This window comes from Moschus berezovskii, chromosome 20, assembly GCF_049115385.1.
Source record: "Moschus berezovskii isolate FMDL1 chromosome 20, NW_MosBer_1.0, whole genome shotgun sequence".
Lineage (NCBI taxonomy): Eukaryota > Metazoa > Chordata > Mammalia > Artiodactyla > Moschidae > Moschus > Moschus berezovskii.
This window is the reverse complement of record NC_142479.1, coordinates 45269987-45290359: the sequence shown is the minus strand read 5'-3', so window position 1 is coordinate 45290359 and position 20373 is coordinate 45269987. Positions and strand designations below refer to the sequence as shown.

General features: G+C 53.5%; 1 protein-coding gene and 3 non-coding genes across 4 annotated transcripts in view; 3 read left to right on the top strand and 1 right to left on the bottom strand.

Annotated features, from left to right (window-relative positions):
• Positions 1–674: 674 nt before the first annotated feature.
• On the top strand, positions 675–740 carry LOC129544829 (small nucleolar RNA SNORD49). The gene has a single exon (XR_008683573.1). It is a non-coding gene; the product is annotated as a small nucleolar RNA SNORD49 (small nucleolar RNA).
• Positions 741–1279: 539 nt separating this feature from the next.
• LOC129544828 (small nucleolar RNA SNORD49) lies at positions 1280–1350 on the top strand. The gene has a single exon (XR_008683572.1). It is a non-coding gene; the product is annotated as a small nucleolar RNA SNORD49 (small nucleolar RNA).
• A 765-nt stretch (positions 1351–2115) lies between these two features.
• On the top strand, positions 2116–2189 carry LOC129544846 (small nucleolar RNA SNORD65). The gene has a single exon (XR_008683590.1). It is a non-coding gene; the product is annotated as a small nucleolar RNA SNORD65 (small nucleolar RNA).
• A 509-nt stretch (positions 2190–2698) lies between these two features.
• Positions 2699–20373, bottom strand: part of LRRC75A (leucine rich repeat containing 75A) — a 34600-nt gene continuing 16925 nt past the window's right edge. Inside the window, exons 2-4 of the mRNA XM_055407358.2 lie at positions 13988–14116; positions 6127–6242; positions 2699–4400 (exon numbers count right to left, since the gene is read on the bottom strand). Of these exons, the coding sequence (XP_055263333.2) occupies positions 3860–4400; positions 6127–6242; positions 13988–14116 (786 nt within the window). The 3' untranslated portion in view covers positions 2699–3859. The remainder of the gene's footprint in view (positions 4401–6126; positions 6243–13987; positions 14117–20373) is intronic.

The window sequence follows — 20373 nt, the reverse complement described above, 5'->3', positions numbered from 1 at the left end:
TCTCCACCTTCCAGAGAAGCAACCGGAAGCTCGCCATGGCCAAATCTCTACTCCCGACCACCCAGGGGCGGCGAGGCGGAACACTCCCCAACCACAGCGAGCTCTGGCTCCGCGCAAGCGCTCTGGGGCTAGCCGCATGCCTGTGACCCAGAATTCTTTGGCTTCGGAAGAGACCATGAGCTCCAAAGGAAGGGGAGTCCGGCCGGCGCGGCAGCGTCTGTGCCGTTAAACGGACCGGAAGTTCCCGTGAGTCTTTGCCAGGGTTCCTCTCCCATCTCTGAGGAGTGGAATGTTCCGACTCCTTAAAGGGCTGGGACACAGGCTCTCTAGCCTTTCCACTGCCGGTGTCGCGAGCTGGTTTGGGTGATCGCTTGGCCCCTGTCTGCGGGCCACGAGGGCGCCAGAACTTGTCTGGTTTCTGGACCGATGTTTCCGGGAAGCGTAACTGGAGCGCCGCGGGCGGCTGCGGCCAGGCGGGGCGCATTGGCCCTGTGCTCGTATCTAGGGACCGAGGCTAGAGGAGCGCCTGCATCTTTGTCCGGCAGGGCCTCTGCGGTCTGGGAACCCCTCCCCCCGGGCTCGCGGCCGGGAGTGAGTGACCCCAAGAGGACTGGGTAAGCGGAGCTGCCTGCACCCGAGGGTCGTAGGGGGGTCGCGAGGGAGGCTTGCTCGGCTGTCCTGATGATCCCGTAGGAAGTGCCGTCAGAAGCGATAACTGACGACTTTACGCTTATCTGATGCGGTCGCTGACACCTGACGATTTAGGTGCCCGTAGCTGCCAGAGTCTGCCCTAAATGCACGTCCTGATCCTTGTTTCAGATGGCGGCCCACTCGGTTTTGCAGAAGAGCAGCAGCCTTCCTCGAGGTAAGAACCAGTCTCTGTGGACTTAATAACGTTAACTTAGCTGTGTCTAAGGTTCTTCCACCCTTAAATGCTCGGATATTGTCTGATGACTTGCCGTTGTCACTTTCATTTTATATAATTATGCACGGCATCACCAACTCGGTGGACATGAGTTTGAGTGAACTCCGGGAGCTGGTGATGGACAGGGAGGCCTGGCGTGCTGTGATTCATGGGGTCGCAAAGAGTCGGACACGACTGAGCGACTGAACTGAACTGCAAAAACCTCTTGGCGTGTTTGGGACGGTTAGGTTGCGGCCCCTAGCCTGAAACGAGTTTTGTCTAAACCGCGTCTGTGTTCAGAAACAGATGCCTTCAGGCAGGTTTAGTCAAAGCCCAGGTCCCTGGGGCGGTACTAGAAGTGGTGAGGTGCCTGGCTGCTCTGATGAGATCACTAATAGGAAGTGCCGTCAGAAGCGATAACTGACGATAAAGTTTTCCGACTGACTGCAGTCAAGGCATCCTCACCAGTTGCTGGTGCCCAGGAGTTGGGTGGTCTGGACTGTGACCCGTAATTTCTATATTCACCCAGGTTGTCAGCTAGTGAGGCATTGCCAGCGCGTGATCACTAGCCACCGAGTATGGGAGCCTGGACCAAGGTGAGTAAACTTTGGACTATAGTTGAGGAGGCCGAGGTGTTGAATCATGAAGCTGCTATTGGACCATATGTTGGCAGTTTCGTCTGGCTGACCTAGTACTTGACCTTTATCGACAGAGTATCTGAGAATGATTTTGGTTCCTGTGTGGACTAGATTGCAGAGTGAGCCCAGGAGTTCCTTTTTATGTCATGTCTGTAGAGTCCTGAGCAAACTTTCTGCTCTGAGATGCTCTGAAAATCGAAAGCCTTAGCTATGTAATGTTTAAAATAATGTGACTGAATGGAAGTTGAAACATCTAAAGAAACATCTAAAGATGGCAGTTAAGACTCAGTCCCTAAGGACTGTTGAGGGGATGGATGTGCATTTGTATAGTAGTGGCTGTCAGCACAGTGGGAACTGCTTCCAGTTGCCCTTAGCTGTCTGTCCACAGGTGCCTTATTCATCCCTCCAGGGTCTAAGCTCTGAAGTGGTGACCAGCAGAGTTTTAGAGCCGGCAGCAATGGCAGGAGCACCCCAGCCCAAGACAAGGTAAGACCTGATCTCAACAATGACCGTCTGCATGGTGGAATGGATGGGCAGGTAGTTTTGTTAAAATGGTTTTGCAGAAAAGGATATCAGTGATGAAATCACCCAAAAGAAGCTGGAATTACCGGCAGATTGTGTAGTGGTGAACCTACGGTTTTCTGAGGATATCTTTATGCTGTGAATGACTGTTCGGGGAGGATAAAGTAAGATTCACTGATACTTAGTTTCCTTGCAGGCAGAAGTTGGAAGGACCAGTGGCAGCCATCAACTTGGACTCAGGAAATGTAGGCTTCAACGTTTTGTTTCGTGCTGAGTATCAAAGGGGACATTCTTATGTGAAAGAGCCAAGAAAAATGGATTTGGAAGCCTTTTTCTAGGACAATGAAGTCATTAAATTCATAGTTTCCTAATATTGTACCTTAAGCAAAAGTAACTTTTTTGTACTTTTAAATAATGCGTGCATTTGTTATACTGGGTGAGAGAAACTTGCTGAAATTTGTATCTTCATGCAGTTAACCATAGATGTAATAAAAGGATGCTCTTTGGTATTAAGTTCTTAGAAATGTGTATTTTTGAAGAAAAAGTCAAGTCTGATCACTGCTGACAAATATTGTTAGGTCTGTAAGTCCTGTCGATATTAGTGGTCCAATTAATTCCTTGTAACCTTCGCTTATAGACAGTTTAAGGTGTTCCCTTAAACTTAGGGCAAAAATCCCAAAGCATTTAAGGCATCTGTACACAGTCCTGTTCCTCTGGGCTCTGTCCACTGGCATGAGCTTCCTCTCTCCTGAAGCCCCACCCCCATTCCCACCCAGACAGTAAGCATTTGAAGCCACAGTCTGTAAAGGCATCAGATTAGAAAGCTTCCCTAACCCACTGTTTACCTGAGGGGCCCTGGTTCACCAACATCATGGGTACTCCAATTCAGCCATCAGCTGGGCTTTTTGATTGGGCCTGAATGGGTAGGCCTTGGGTGTAGGGAAGGTGGGGTGGAAACTTGCTTTTTTCCCCTCCTCCCAGCTGTGGTTGCTCATAGGCACCTCATCTTTGTGGTCCTGGGGTTTTGGGAATGTGCTCAAATATTGGGGACCCCATGGAAAGGAGTTTCATGAGAAATGGTCCTTTTAAAAGGAAGCAAGGCTCACTGTGGCCTGTACCATAGCAACAATCACCCGTGGGAAGGTCTGGTAATCCGCATAGAGGATGGGGTTTGTTTTCTGAGTGGGTCATATTTTGTGCATGCGCTGGTCTGCCCCAGGCTTGCTAGGCAGGCTGCCGTAAATACTGGTGGGTTTGGGGAATAGCTGGTCCCCTGGGGGAGGCCCTGGGATCATATCACAGGCTGAAAGATGGACCTTGTAGATGGGGAGGGGATTCCTGGGGTCTCTAGGAGCCAGTCCCCTCCCCCAGCCCTTGACCTGGGGTACAGTCAGCATCCGGCTGGGGTTTGCTGGCCTGAATATCTGTAATTCAGGATTGGAAAGTCCTGGGTTAGATGGAGGGCTACACTCCTGGGGAGAGCTCTCCGGATTCACAGTAGCTCAGGCTTCCAGCACCCCCAACCTGCTGCAACCACAGGTCTAGGGAGGCTAAAGGTAGATTCCTTTCAAGTCAGGGATGACTTCTCAGGAGCCAGAGGCAGATGTGGGTGGACAGGGGAGATGGAAAGGACCTAAGAGGAGTTACAGTGCTCCTTTCCCAGATGGTTCCATCCGGCTTCCCATGGGGGTCGGGGGAGGTGCTGCCCAGGCCCACTGTGGAGCGCCCCCCAGGAGCCCCAGCGTGTCTCAGCCATTCTATCCCAGAGGGAATGACTTTGGCCCACACTCCCCTGTCACGTCTGGGTTGCACCTACAGTTTCCCTGCCCTCCTGGTCTCTGGTGGGGGTTTCGGGGCCCCCTCCGGGATCCTCTGGGCCCAGGGCCTCATCCTGGGTCTCGTGCCCACCACCCGGGCCCTCGCCCAGCTCCAGGATGGTGGGCAGGTGGCCTTGCTTGGGGGAGCGCTTGCGTAGGCTAAGCAGGAAGGGCTGGGGCAGTGAGAAGATGTCCACGTTGTTGCCCAGGTCGATCCACGTGACACTGGGGAACTTCCTGGGGTCTCTGAGAGCGTCAGTGAGGTCGCGCAGCAGGGCCCGCGTCAGCCGGTTGCCATTGAGGGCCAGTGTGGTCATCCGGGGCAGTGTGCTGAGCGCCGGCAGCAGCTGCAGAACCATATCATCTGTGAGGCCCGTGAAGCCCAGCTCCACACTGTCCACTTGCTCCCCGCAGCGCTGCAGGTAGCTGGTCACCCGCTCCAGGTCACGGGAGGTCAGCGGGATGCCCGACAGGTCCACAGTGTTGTCCGGAGGGCTCCCAGCCAGGACTGCCTTGAGGCTGAAGGGGAGATGGGACAGCAGGGTTCGAGCGAGAGCGGCAGGCTTTTCTCAGGAGGCTGAGGTGGGTCACCTCCAGGAGCCAGCCTCCACTTATCCTTGTGACTTCAAGAGGCCAGGGACCCCAGGCCCCTTGCACTGCCCCACCTCTCAACCTGGCAGCCCAGCAGGCAGAGGCTGGGGGACCCCAAGGGAGGCCCCAGTGGCTAAGGGTACATTTCAGCAGCCAAATGTCTGGGTCTGCCCTGGATTCCTTTCTTCCTACTCATGTGACCTTTAGATCCTTAACCTCTGTGCCTCAGTTATTTAGCTGAAAAATGGAGCCAACTAGGTATCACAGGTTGTCATGTGAATTAGGAATGCATTCAGGACAGTGCCCTTTAGAGGAGGTGGTGAATGGGTGAGTTCCCTACTCCACCCTAGAGCAAAATAAGATCTCGGATGTCCCTTCTTCAAGACCACCTTCTGGCCAGAAGGAGGATCCTTAGCAAGAGCCCTCAGGACAGCAGGCAGGGGTTGGGGGTGGGTGCAGGGGCCCGGAGCCTGGTGGGGACTGCTCTCTACCCGCTTCCACTCCCCACCTCTGCCACCCCTTGCTCTTCTGCCCTGCCTCTTGCTCTTCTTGCTCCGGACCCAGATCTCCTGGTCTCCAGGTACCCAGGTAAACCCAAGGCTGGGAAGGACAGGGAGGTGGAGGGGCCCCAGATTGCAGCTTGGACTTCCTGTTGGCCTCATTGGAGAAAGAACCAGGCCGAGGTAAGAACTCGCTAGGAGTTCCAGCAGAGGGACCACAAGTGAAAAGGCCCCGAGGCTGTTGAAACTCAGCATGTCTGTGAGCCAGCAGGAAGGCCAGCCTGGGGGAAACAGACCTGCACTGGGGGTTCAGTGGGTGTGAGTCAGCAGGACGGGGAGCCCCCAGCGGGAGTGAGGCTTGCTTCTGAATGGAGAGTGGACGGAGCATGCCCAAGCCCTAGGGAGACAGAAGGCCCTGGGTCCCAGCACAGCTCACAGCCCAGCTTCTTCTGCAACCAGCTCACAAATCTCCTGGCCTGAGTTCCACGGGTCCTGTCCTGCACTCTCCCCACACTTGGCCTCACCTTGGCCCAGCTGGAGCCCCCTGTGTCTATGTCCTCCCCCTGGGCGGAGCCCTGAGGAGTCTTCCCCTGGCTTGAGAGGGGGGGCCGTGTACGGAAGAGAAGGGGGACCAGAGCTCTTTGTGCTTCCCCTCCCATCCCCTCTGCAGGAGTTGGAGAGGAGCCTGCCATACTACCAGGACCCCAGCCATTCTGCCCCTTGATTCATCCAGAGTATGTTCCCCTCCGCTTCCTCCTGTGACGCTGTCCTGGCCCTGGTTCTGTGTCCCAGTGTCCCCTCTGCCCTCAGGGTGCAGGCAGCCACACAACCTCTGAGGGGCCTCACAGCTGCATGAGCCAGGGACGTGGCTGGGGTCTGGGACCCTGGGAGACATCAGGAGGGCTGGTGATGGGTGGGAGGAGTGCCCACATTCAGCCCCCATTGCATAGATCAGGGCCTGGATGCCAGTGCCTCTCAGGGCTCAAGCCCACCTGGAATGCCCCCTGACCCCCATCAATTCTTCTTCTCCAGCAAGCAGCTTGTGTTCTCTTCTCACTGCCATGGGAGGGGGTGCTGCACCCCCCAGGCCAAGCCCGGCACAGCTGACTGGGAGCTGCCCTTGTAGGAGGAGGCTAGGTGGGGGCGGGACTCACCAGGCCTGGGGCTTCCTCTTCACCAGCCCGCGGTGGCGCCTCCACTGGGAGTGGGGGCTGAGGTGGTACGTCAGCTGCCGGCACAGCTTCTCCATGGCGCCCAGTGCATCGCCCTCCTGCAGACCAACCACAGGTCCCTGAGTCGCTGGAGCAGATGGGGAGCCAGGCCTCTCCCCCCGCCTCCCGCCTCTACGGGACTAGCACGGCCACCCCACCCCGGGCTGAGCTCAGTATGGAGACCTGCTGCACTGGCCCCGGGTGGCTGCCCGGAGCAGAGGGCAGAGGTTGCAGACTCATCTGCACACTGGTTTCAGTTTCTGTGAATTAGTTTCTGTCGTGAATAAACCTGCAGTTGCTGCTGCTGCTGTTAAGTCGCTTCAGTCGTGTCCGACTCTGTGCGACCCCATAGATGGCAGCCTATCAGGCTCCTCCGTCCATGGGATTTTCCAGGCAAGAGTACTGGAGTGGGTTGCCACTGCCTTCTCCAGAATAAACCTGAGATTTCTATAAGAGCCTGATTTCAGGTGATGTGACAGGTGACCCCTTAGCCAGGGTCACCACGGTCCCTGCCGCTTCCTGATGCCCAGGGCTTTCCTGCTCACTGGCTATCCTCACAAATGCCCGCTGGGCCCCTCCCAGGTGCTGGACACTTGCTCTGGATGCTGGGAGCAAGGGTTGGTATTGCCCTTGTATTTCACACGGCACAGAAGACAGTGACACCCTTTACCACGTCTCTTCTGCCCACATCAGTGCTGGGAAAATAAAGGAATGCAGGGCCAAGTCTTCCCCAACCCAGTTCATCCCCCTTCATTTCCTGTCTGGCCCACCAGCATTTGAGCTCGAGACCCTGGGTGTTATGGCCTGAACTGTGTCCCCCCAAATTCTTAAACTGAAGTCCTAATCCCCAGCACCTCAGAACGTGGCTGTATTCAGAGACAGGGCCTTGAAAGAGTAATTAAGATAAAATGAGTTCATCGAGATGGGCCCTAATCCTCTATGACCGGTGTCCTCATGAGAAGAGACCAGAACACAGCTGTGTCCAGAGGAGAGACCATGTGAGCACACAAGGAGAAGACGGCCGTCCGCATGCCAAGGGGGGCAGCTTCAGAAGAGACCAACCCTGTTAATGTCCTGATCTTGGACTTCCAGCCTCCAGGTCTGTGAGGAAACACATCTGGGCTGTTTAAGTGGTATTTTTGTCACGGTAGCCCCAGCAAACAAATACGCTAGATCAGAGGATGCAAAGGGCAGATTTTAGAGACTCCTGCTCTGTCCAAGGGAAGTCAGTTCAACAGAGAGTCTCCAGCCTGAGAGACAGTAGCCCACAGCCTGTGCGCTCACCAGATGGTCCAGGGCCAAGGACCAAGGCCACGAAGTGCCAGGTGTGGATGCAAACCCACTTGCAGATGGCAAGGCGATCAGGTGGGTCAAACATTACAGTGGCCAGTGCCCATTGGGGCACCTGAAGTGGGTGCTCGGTGAAGACCAGCTTGATTATTACCACTGTCATCATTACTCTGCTAGCAAGAGGCAGCACACAGCTCTTCCCCCTCATCTGATGTTTGGCTTTCCAAGGTTTTCGTTAATAGTGGTCAACCTTGGTCTGAAAATATTAAGTGAAAAATTCCTGAAATAACTCATAAGTTTAAAACTGCACCGTCCTGAGGAACGTGATGAACTCTCATGTTGCCCCGTTCCGTCCTGCTGGGGACATAAATCATTCCTTTGTGTGGTGTAACCCACACTGTATATATTATCGTTAGTACAGTTTTATACAGTTTGGTACCATCTGTTGCAGGCATCCCCTGAAGGTCTTGGAGTGCTTCCAGGTGGCACCAGTGGAAAAGAATCTGCCTGCAATGTGAGAGATTGTAAGAGACTCAGGTTGGAGCCATGGGTTGGGAAGAGCCCCTGGAGGAGGGCATGGTAACCCTCTCCAGTATTCTTGCCTAGGGAATCCCAGGACAGAGGACCCTGGTGGGCTACAGTCCATAGGGTTGCAGAGTTGGACACAACTGAAGCGACTTAGCACGCACACATGAAGGTCTTGGAACATATTCCCTGAGGATAACATGGGATCTACCGTATTGAGTAGTTAAGAGTATAGACTTGATCCAAACTGTGTGGATTCAAATCCTTGCATTGTCACCTCCTGTGTGACCTTGGGCACATCACTTGACCTCTCTGTGCCTCTGATCCTCGTCTGTAAAGGGTTAAGCAGGATGGAGAAGCACCCAGCTCACACGGGGCCATATGGAGTTGGGAGGGGCCTATGAGGCCTCCAAATGGGGGATGTGATTGGATTTATGGGCTGGGGGTGAGGACAGGTCTGGCCTGGACACAATCACCAGCATCTGATTAAACCCCTGGCCAAGGAATGAGCAGAGCAGGCAGACAGGGGGCTCAGTCAAATAGCAAAGGGGCAGAGGGAGGGCCCAGGGGACATGAAATTATGGAGAAGGCTCAGCTAGAGAAGCAGGAGTAAGCAGAGCCCTGGACACCAAGGACAAGGGGGCTGGTGGGCTCAAACACCCCACTGGAGACTCCAGTGAGGAGGTGCTGGCCAGCACAGGCTCAGGGATGGTGTTCATGGTGCTGGCCGGGGTGAAGGACAACTTCTAGGCCAAAGGGAGAAGGAAGGGTGGCACATCTAAGCCAAGGGTCTGCATGTGGGATCCTTTCACAATTATTTATTTGTTTGGCTTCTCTGGGTCTTAGCTACAGCATATGGGATTTTCGACTTTTGATGCAGCATGTGGGATCTTTAGTTGTGGCATGCGGGATCTAGTTCCTTGATCAGGATCAAACCTAGGCCCCCTGCATTGGGAGCACGGAGTCTTAGCCACTGGATCACCAGGGAAGTTCCCTGTCCCTAGGACCCTCGCACACCAGGATCACCCAGAGCTTTAGGGAACACAGCTGCCAGCGATGGGTGGGCACTGGGACTTTTAACACCTCCCCCCAACCTCAGCCGAGATTCCCCTGTGCTGCCAGGTGGACCAGTGGGGTGGGATGTAGTAGTCTGCCCACTATCACCCCGGGACCACCCAGGCTATTCCAAAACTGAGAAACGAGCTCCTAGCCCTAACCTTAACCTCTGACCACTTCTCAGGGGTTCCAAATTGGGAGCCACAGACTGTCCCTCAAACTTCTTGACCAGAAGGAAGAAACAGAAAGTTCAGTTCTGTCCCTCAGTCTTGTCTGACTTTTTGCAATCCCATGAACTGCAGCATGCCAGGCTGCCCTGACCATCACCAACTCCCGGAGCTTGCTCAAACTCATGTCCATTGAATCGGTGATGCCATCCAACCATCTCATCCTGTCGTCCCCTTCTCCTCCTGCCCTCAATCTTTCCTAACATCAGGGTCTTTTCCAACAAATCAGTTCTTCGCAACATGTGACCAAAGTATTGGAGTTTCAGCTTCAGCATCAGTCCTTCCAATGAATATTCAGTACTGATTTCCTTTAGGATTGACTGGTTTGATCTCCTTCCAGTAGAAGGGACTCTCAAGAGTCTTCTCCGACACCACAGTTCAAAAGCATCAATTCTTTGGCGCTCAGCTTTCTTTATAGCGCAACTCTCACATCCATACATGACTACTGGAAAAACCGTAGCTTTGACTAGACAGACCTTTGTCAGCAAAGAAACAAAGAGGCGGCAAAGGAGCCGCCGCAGTGCGCCGGCATCGCCACCAGAGGGCAGCCGCGCACAGGGCGAGGCCGCCAAGCTGTGCCTGTGCTCTTGTTTACCAAACAGGGACCGGAGACGTGGTCAATTTGCACGGGGCCTGAGGCCAAACGTGAGCCGGAGTAGTCCGGGGTGAGAGCGCCTCCGCTTGTCTGGACTAAGATTCAGTGACTTATATTATCTGCTAGACACTGGGCACTGCCTCTGGCTTCGCCTACGTCCCAATCCTGTAATCACAGTCATCGCATGAGATGGGCGCCCCTGTAATCCCGCTTGACAAAGGTGGAAACAAGAAGCCGAGGGGACGGCAGGCCAGGCGACGTGAAGGCTGACATCAGGACGCAAACCCCGCAGTCGCTCTGAGGCTGGGCTCTGCTCTGCCCTCAAGTGATGGATCTTTCTCCAAAGTGAGTCCAAGGTGCTTCTATCCTTTGCAACTAGGAAAGCCCCAAGCAAGCTCACTTAAGTTTTCCCACTTCAGGCCTCTGCCTGCAGGAACAGCTAAGCAGGACTGGCCCGGCGGTGGAGGAGGAAGGAAGCGGGAAGGCGAGGAAGAAGGAGGATGCTGGCCCATCTCCTCTTACTCTGAAAGCCATGAGGCTCAGCAGCCCCTCTGTGGGACCAGACCCCACTCCCAAGCCACCGCTGACGGTCCAGAAAGGGGTCCTGGAATCCTGACTTTAGACAAGACTCCTGGGGGGCCGAACTCGGGAGCCCCGGGCAGCCCTGAGACATGGGGAGAGGGGGTGGGGAGGGGGGCAGGAGCAGAGGTGGGGGCAGGTGTCTGCGCTAGTTGGGGTGCCAGGGCCTCTGTCCAGCTTAGCTGCCGCTGGGCCCCACGAGCCCCCTCAGTATGGGAAGGAGAAGCCCTCTTCCTGGCTTGAGGCAGCCCGCATGGGTTTCTGTTACTTGCAACAGAGTCTTAACCCACAGCAGAGGTGCCAAGGCAGGTTGCGGAATCTGCTCTCTAGCCTTTCCTCCCACCCGTGGAAAAGGAAGGAAGGAGAGGGGTGTGGCACAAGTTGGGGTGACTGGGCACCTGCCCAGTGCTGCTGGCCGGAGGCCCCAGAGAAGACCCTGCTTGAGGGGTTCACTGACCCGTCTAGGGAGAGGCCCACAGCAGACCTGCAGGCCCCTCCAGGCAGGGTCAGGCCCCTTCCGATGCCATCTACTGTCTTCACCCCCAACTCCAGGGCAAAACAAGCAGAGCCCTCCACCACTCTGTACCCAAGGCTTCCTCATTCATTCATCAAACACGGCTGCCCTGCCTACCGTGTGCTGGACACTGCTCCAGACCCCGAGACTGTGCTGGGCTTTCAGTCTACTCCTCCCCCCATCCACTCTCTGTTCTCTGTGCTGGACATGCTGAGCTCTTACGGACAGACCGAATCACTGGCCCTCTTGCTGCTGACTGCCAGTGTGATCAGCTAATGGGAGGGAGGTCAGAGGGCAGGAGAAAAAGGCCTGGGATTAACTCTTCTTGTTCCTGCCCTGCTTCAGTCAGCCTCCAAGATGGCCCCACAGATGCCGGACTCCTGGGCATGTACAGCCTCCTTCCACCCGCATCAGGGCTGACTGGGCAATCCACTACAGCAGTGACGGCATGTGACGTCTGAGACTGGCTCAGAAGACACTGTGGTTCTCCCTTGCTCTCGGGTATCACCCACTCTGGGATAAGCCAGCTGCCCTGATATGAGGGAGCTCAAGCAGTGGACGGGCTGCAGGCAGAAAGCTGAGGCCTCCTGCCATTAGCCATGGGGGGTGCGCCATCCTGTCAGTCCCCTTCCAGCCTCCAGATACTTGCAGCCTTGGCCAGTGTCCCAAGCCCTCAGCTAGACCCTGAGCTGCCGCTGTTCCTGAATCCCCCGCCTGTAGAGATGGTAAAACGATGTAAGTCCATTGTTTTAAGCCACCACGTTTTAGGGTGATTTGTTATGCAGCAACAGAAAACACAATAAAGTATAAAAAAAGAAACAAAGAAAGAAAAAAAGGAAGATAGAGGGCGGTTTTGGGAGAGGCGTTCTCCTCCCGGCTCTGGCAATACAGCTCTGCCCACGGCCCTTCCTCGGTAACGACTTCCTGCTGCTGGTCTCCGGTATCTCAGTGGCCCCGGTCCATGGTCCATTCCCTTCTTCCTGCCCATAACCCTGGAAATAGTTCCTTATTGTTGCTAAGTCGCTAAGTCAAATCCCTCTTTGCGACCCCATGGACTGCAGCACGCCAGGCTTCCCAGTCCTTCACCATCTCCTGGAGCTTGCTCAAACTCATGGCCATTGAGTCGATGATGCCATCCAACTGTCTCATCCTCTAATGCACAGTGGAATGTGTCACCTGCTTGTGCCAGGAGCAGGATGACTGTGAACAGGCGGACGTCCTCTCTTGCCCCTCCGAAGTTTATATTCTAGTGGGCAGAGCAGACACTAAGCCAACAAATAATTGAGGCCAAGATAATTTCAGAAGCCAGTGAGCGGAATGAGAAAATAAACGGGGCGTGAGGTAGAGGCTGATCAGAGACCTACTGAAGGGAGGCTGGGCCAAGAAGGCCTCTGAGAGGCAATGCTTATGCTGAGTCTGAAAGGAGGAGAGGAGAGCTGGGGCAGGAGGCAGCAGAGTCCCGAATTGGAGAGAATCTGGATGCCGCAGGGAGAGAGGAGCATGGGGGCTGGAGCGGAGTGGGAACGATGGGAGGGGAGATTCGGGTGGGGCAAGAGGAGGGGTCCGCGAGTTCCTTAAACCAGAGCACCACACAGAAGGCTTTTCAGGAGGTACCTGGTGACGCGCTTTACCTCTGCAGAGAGGGCACGGAGGCAGGAGCAGAGCCCAGAGTCCAGCTGGAGGCTCTTCCAGCAGCCTGAGGAGGAGGGCCTTGGACATGGCCCCGACACATTAGAGAACTAGGACTGCTGGGACGTGCTGACCGGTGGACAACATGGGTGCCCCATCCAAATCGCCCAGGGTCCACTCTTCCCGACTTTGTGCCTGACCCTTCTCTGCTGTGCCCCTGCCTGGACAACCAGCACCTGCTGGCTTTGCGGAGGCCGCCCTCTACCAACCCACCCCACATCTGCCCCAGTGGACCCCCAGCCCTCCTCATCTAGCCCTCCACCTAGGAGTCTTGGCACCAGACACTCTGGAAGCCAGAGAGAAGGCCCTAGACAGACCTCCGGATGGGGGTGCCGCCCCGAAGCAAGTTTCAGCCCCTGGGCGCCCAGGCCAGGTGCAGGGTGGACCTGGGAACCAACTCTTGCTCTGATCTTGGTTCCACTCTAAAGTGGAGGCCACCCCAGGACTCCTCTGCCCTGCCCTGGCTTCCTGCTCCTTCCTCCTGCTACAAGGAAGCATGTCTTTTAGAAACTGCTGGAAATTGAGGGATGGGAGAGAAGAAACCAAAACAGAGAGGAAAGCCCAAGTGGGCAGCTGCCCTGCTGTGGCCGTCCCCTCCCTGCCCGGGTCCCGGCCTGGACTGTGGAGCCAGCGGGAAGGGGAATGGATCTCCCACCCCGAGGGGCTGGGCCGCGCCCACGGAACCTGGAGAGCTGTGGAGCCAGGCAGGAAGTGGACCTGAGTGAAGCGGGTGGGTGTAAAATGACACTCGGTCCAGAGAGGAAGACCAGTGGATGTAGTGGGGAGTGTGGTGAACTGAACAGCAGGCAGGGCCGTGGCTACCCTCACACAGCACCTTCGTGCAAACTAGACAGAGCTCACCTCTCGGTGGACACAGTCCTGCCCCTGTGCCCATGGCTGGTGGGCAGAGAGAGGGCTTGGACTGAGCTGTATCCTCCCGCCCCACCCCCTCTGTGTCTTTGTGCAGGATGCAAACTATGCAACTGTACACAGCAGCCCTGGCCCCAGACAACAGGGGCGGCTACTCATCTCCAGGCCTTAGAAATGCGGAGTTTCCCCATTTTCCAAGGGCAGCCAATATGGGGATTGTGTGAAATACTTTTAAACATTGGCAATGAATCCAGATTTGATGGACCTGGTGGGCTGAACAAAGCCAGTACTGAGGGTGCAGGTGTGTAGCCTTTACCATGGATCCTGGGCCTCAGGTGCCTGCATGAGGGGCCTGGGCAGCATTGACCAGCCCCCCACCCCGGGCTCCGGGCTGTTCTGCCCAGGAAGGCGCTTGCCTCACACCCCAGACCTGGCTGGCTCAGACCATGGCTGCCCTACCGGCTTGGGGCAGTGGATGTAGCGGGCCAGGCTGATGATGAGGTCGTGTGTGATGGGGTCCACCAGGTTCCTGAAGCTGGCGTAGCGGTACAGGACATCGTCCAGCGAGGTCGACTCCATGCCCAGGTCCTGCAAGAGGGGAGGATGGCCAGAGATCAGCGATGCACCCCTGCTCTGCCCTGGAGCCCCACCCAGCACACCAGGGGCAGCCCATGGAGGTGGGTTTCAGTTCCTGGGGTTGCAAAGAGACACAACTGAGCAAGTTTTCACTCTGTGTGGCAGGCGAGGCTGGGAAGGTCGGAATTGGAATTCAGACTGTCCATATGTGGATGAGAGACCTCTTCCCTCTTGGGGTCTATGTCCCCATCTGTGAAATGGGTAGATGGACCATGCCAGCAGTTACCAAACCGTGTTCCAAGGTCTCGGGGCTGATAAGACAAGAGGGAGGCCAAGGGTCAACAAGTCTTTGGGCCCAGCTCTCAAAAGAGCTGCTCTGCTCGCTGTCCTTCAGTTTTTTTTTTTTTTTTTTTAATGCAGTTCTATTGCCAAAGTCTGAAAAACCTGGACCGGATGGCTGCTTAGGTTTCTTGGGTTCCTACCAGCCTTGCCCTATCTTCCCACCCCCATCCTCTCCAGGCCAGTAGAAGTCATCCCATCCTGGAAGGACCAAGAAAACCCGACCTGCTAACCCAGGACGCCGGGGCAGGTGTGGGAGAATGTAAGTTGTCCTTTCCCAGAGGCCCCCCCGCGCCCAGGGCCACGTCCCCATCCTCGCTGTCAGTCTGGATACCCCTCCCAGCCTGCTGACCGTGGCTCCATCTCTCCGGGCAGTTCTTATCTGCAGCCATGAAACTGTCGCTGGGGAGGGGGCCGAGGGTGGAAGGAAGGAAGGGGGTGGGGAGGGGGTCTCCCCAGGAAGGCAGACGTGGCCCCGATCACGCGCTCTGGGTAAGTGAGTCACGGCCACCCCGCCCTGTAAATTCCAGCTGGGGTGGGGCTCCCGAGGTCCCAGGGCGCTGGGTTATGAGAGGCTGCAACAGGGAAAAACCAGACGGGGCCGGAGAGAGGCTGCTGCACTTTTATTGCTTTATTTCTTTACTTTGACCCCACTTCCTGGAGGAGGAAATAGCCACCGACTCCAATATTCTTGCCTGCAGAACTCCATGGACAGAGGAGCCTGGTGGGCTACACAGTCCATGGGTCGCAAAGAGTCCAACATGACTGAGAGACTAACACTACACTTTCAACCCCACCTAGGTCCGTGGGGTGCTTATGCTACTTCAGAGCACCTCACACATCCCGAGGACCTTGGGCCACTTCTGGCATCCCTGGTGTCCTCTCCATGTCCCCCACCAAGCCAGTGTACTGGAGACTAACGTGTCATGACTGCACTGACAGTCCTACTGACCCTGCCCACCAGGAACCTTGACGCTCTGCTCTGGCTGCATGTGGGGGTGGGGGGATGGGGGGTGGAAAAATCACATCCACATGCGGCTCCTCCAGGCTGCCCTGGGCATAGCTTTCGCCTGGGAGGGGCTGGTCTGCCTTGCAAATACCAGGCAGTGAGGAGAATCCTGGCTTCCTCATTATGGATCTAAGTGGTGCCATCTCTAGGACCTGGGCATGTAAGGTTCCTCATCAGGAAACCTGGGCACATCAGCAGGTACCCCGGAGTCACCACTGTGGGCAGCTTGGCACGGAGTGTCCCTGGCCTGGGACCAAGCGGGTCAATGGCCAGCATGTGCCATCTCGAAGAACTGGGGCCCCACCTGAGCTTGAAGAACCAGGTTTGGGGACTCACTCCAGCGGGAAAGGTGAGGGGTATGGCCTTCCAAACAGCGAGCAGAGATTCACACAGTGTTTCTCAAAGCATGAGGGGCGACCCTTAAGACCCTTTCAGGGGTTCTGTGAGGTCCTCTTTTCCAAATCAGCATGATTTTCTCTGTCGACTTCAACCAAAACAATCTACTGCAAGAGACCAAACACAGAGTAGCAGGTATGAGGATTCAGCTGTCTTCCAAGCCAGCCACACACGAAAGAGAGTCACAAAACTATGAAACAATGTGGCTCTCTTCACTGTATTTTTTCTTTTGGAAAATATATTTTTACAAAAATTTACTTCTTTCACATGCAAGCTTATAACTTTATTTTTTAAAAAAGAATTTATTCTGGGCTTAGAAACATCAAAGTCTTTTATTTTTAAGATTTTTTTTTTAATGTGGACCATTTTTAAAGTCTTTATTGAATTTATTACAATATTTCATCTGTTTTGGGTTTTGGTTTCCTGGCCATGAGGCACGTGGGATCCCAGCGCCCCGACCAGAGGAGGTGGAACCCACAGCCCCTGCACTGGAAGAGAAGTCCTAACCACTGGACCACCAGGGAAGTCCCGAGCTCATTAATTTTAAATGAGTGAATAAATATTTAAAATGTTTGTTTTGATTTCTTTTAGGTAGACAGACTTTATTAGATATGACCCATACACAAAAAACCTCTTTGAGGCCCTCCATAATTTTAAAAGTGTAAAGATTCCTCAAGAAATTAAAAGTAGAGAATTCCCGGGAGTCCACTGGTTAGGACTCAGTGCTTTCACTGCTGTGGGCTCAGGTTCAATTGCTGGTCAGGGAACTAAGATCCTGTAAGCCACATGGTGTGGCCAGAAATAAATAAATCAGTTCAGTTCAGTTGCTCAGTCATGTCCGACTCTTTGCAACCCCATGAATCACAGCACACCAGGCCTCCCTGTCCATCACCAACTCCTGGAGTTCACTCAAACTCATGTCCATCGAGCCGGTGATGCCATCCAGCCATCTCACTCTCTGTCATCCCCTTCTCCTCCCGCCCCCAATCTTTCCCAGCATCAGAGTCTTTTCCAGTGAGTCAACTCTTCGCATGAGGTGGCCAAAGTATTGGAGTTTCAGCTTTAGCATCAGTCCTTCCAATGAACACCCAGGACTGATCTCCTTTAGAATGAACTGGTTGGATCTCCTTGCAGTCCAAGGGACTCTCAAGAGTCTTCTCCAACACCACAGTTCAAAAGCATCGATTCTTCGGCGATCAGCCTTCTTCACAGTCCAACTCTCACATCCATACATGACCACGGGAAAAACCATTGCCTTGACTAGACGGACCTTGGTTGGCAAAGTAATGTCTCTGCTTTTTAATATACTATCAAGGTTGGTCATAACTTTCCTTCCAAGGAGAAAGCGTCTTTTAATTTCATGGCTGCAATCAGCATCTGCAGTGATTTTGGAGCCCAAAAAAACATTAAAAACAGAACTACCATACAACCCAGCAATCACACTTCTGGGTGTATGTCTGAAGGAGATGAAAACATACTACCAAGGAGATGTCTGCATGCCTATGTTCACCGAGGAGTTACTCACAACAGCCAAGTCAGAAACAACCTAAATGCCCATCAATGGATGACTGGATACAGCAGATGTGGTCTATATATACAATGGAATACTATTCATCCACAAGAAAGAAGGAAATCCTGCCATTTGCAACAATGTGGATGGACCTTGAGAACATCATGCTCAATGAGATAAGGCAAAGGCAAAGACAAACACTGTATGATTGCACTTAAATGTGGAATCTAAAAAGAACTGAACTCTGAAAAACACAGTGCATTGGGGCTGGGGGTGGGGGAATGGGAGATGGTGTCTAAGGTTCGTACTTGCAACAAGACGATAAATATGCTAGGAAAGGTTGGGGGCAGGAGGAGAAGGGGACGACCGAGAATGAGATGGCTAGATGGCATCACCGACTCTGTGGGCATGAGTTTGAGTGAACTCCGGGAGTTGGTGATGGACAGGGAGGCCTGACGTGCTGTGATTCACGGGGTCGTGGAGAGTCAGACACGACTGAGTGACTGAACTGAACTGAACTGAAATGAACACTGTTAAAGAAATGCACACAGGTCAGCCATGAAAGACAATAGAAGTGTTAGAAACATCAAGCTTGCTAAGAGATAAGACCTTAACTGTTACCAACACTAGAAGAAATGTTATTTGACAAAAACAGGGGTGTTGGCTAATGCTACAATGGGAACCATATTGCAGTATGAAAAGTATCAGATCACGCCAGTATGTGCCTTAAAATTGTTATATGTCAGCTAAAGCTCAATTTAAAAAAGAGAAAGTATAAAGAGGGCTCTTAATACCAAAAACACTTGTAGAACTGCAGGGATGGAAGCAGGGGGTACCCTAGGAGACAGTACGATTCACCATGGTCAAAGGGTGAAAACAACCCAAGCATCCATCAACTTCCATAGGTACATGCATAAAAATGTGGGATATGTCTGCGATGGAATGTTATTCAGACATACAAAGGAAAAAATATGACATACGCTACACCGTGGCTGATCCTTGAGAACTTTATGCTAAAAGAAATCAGTCACAAAAGGATGGTTCCACACATATGAAGCAGTCATATTCACAGACGCAGAGTAGAATGGTGGGGGCCAGGGGCTTCGGGGGAGTTGCTGTTTCAGGGGACTGAGTTTCAGTTTGCAAGATGAAGAGTTCTGGAAACAATAGTGTGATGGTTGTACAACGATGTGAATGAGCTTAATGATACTGAAGCATAAAAATGGTTAAGATGGTAAATTTTATGTGATGTGCATTTTGCAACAGTTCTTTTTTCTTTTTTAATGGGCTTCCCTGGTGGCTCAGCGGTAAAGAATCTGCCTGCCAGCGCAGGAGACTGGTTTGATCCCTGGGTCAGGAAGATCCTCTGAAGAAGGAAATGGCAACCCACTCCAGTATTCTTGCCTGGGAAATCCCATGGACTGAGGAACCTGGTGGGCTAAGTTCATGGGGTTGCAAAGAGTCGGGCAAGACTGGGTGACTAAACAGCAATGACAACAACTTTTTAAAAAAGGTCCTAAGATGCAGGGGGGCAAACACAGACACCTTCCTGGGAAAGGAGGGAATAGAAGGGGGCATGTTTATGTGGCAATTATTTTTCCTGCCTGTCCCACCTGGTTATTATAATTTTTCCCACCGTGGGTATTTCTAGCTGTAGGTATTTTCTTTAAATTTTCCTTCCATGTCGGGGTCTTTCCATCTACAAACATGGACTTTTCAGAGCCTGTCTCATCAGGAAAGCCACGCTCTGAGTGTCTCTTGACTTTCTCTCTTCCTGTGTTCTACCCACAGTGCATTCCCATGGAGTGCCCAGGTTTGCCTCAGTCACTGACCTCTTGTCCTGCAGCGTCAACCCCATTCCCACTGCTCCTAGTTGGGACTGTGTGCTGGCTAGCATTCTGAATCCTTGCAATTCTTATTTTCCTCATTAATCTCCCTTGTTTTCTTTCCATCTCAGCTTGGCTTCTTTTCATGACATTCTGTGCTTTTCTCACAAAGTTTATTTCCTCCGGAACCTGCCATAGATCATTACGGAGTCAGGGTCCAGCCTCCACACGTTTCCCTGATGCACAGGATTTTTTCCCCACTTGTTCATCCTTGGAGGAGGGGCGATCTAGTGAGATTCCCCCCACCTATCAAGTCTAGTGTGATGCTGTGATTTACAATACATACATACTTGGACTTTCTGGCACAGAGCTCCTAAACCCTCAGAATTTCCTAAATGATGAGAGAGACAAAGGTGCCTTTTATTATGAGATGACATTTTTAAATGTTTTTTGTTAGTGAGGTGACTTTTGGAAAGTTGCTTGGTCATCTGGGAATGGGGCTGGTAGCCAGGGGAACCAACCTTGTCGTTAATGAAAGTGAAGTCACTCAGTTGAGTCCGACTCTTTGCAACCCCATGGACTGTAGCCTACAAGGCTTCTCCATCCATGGAATGTTCCAGGCAAGAGTACTGGAGTGGGTTGTCATTTCCTACTCCAGGGGATCTTCCAGACCCAGGGATTGAACCCGGGTCTCCCGCATTGCAAGCAGATGCTTTTACCATCTGAGCCACGAGGGAAGCTCTTGTCATTAGAGGTTGGGAATTTCAGTCCAGCCCCTGACCTCCAGGGAGGGTACAGGGGATGAAGAGAGTCAGTCACCAGTGGCCAGCGAGGTCATCAGTCATGCTGATGAGATGAAGCCTCTGGAAAATCTCCACAGTGCAGGGTCCAGAGAGTTTCTGGGTCTGTGAGCATGGGAGATGTGGAGAATGGACACCAGGGCGGGTATGGAAGGTCCTGTCCCTCCCCACACCTGGGTCTGTGCCTCTCTCCCATCGAGCGGCTCCTGAGTTACACCCCAGTATGTTAAACTAGTGAGTAGAATGTTTTCCTGAGCTCTGTGAACCACTGAAGCGAATTCATCTGACCTGAGGAGAGGGTCGTGGGAACCAACAGCCGAGAGCTGGGTGGTCAGCAGCACAGCTGACCACCTGGACCTGTGACTAGAGTCTGCAGTGGGGGCTGTCCT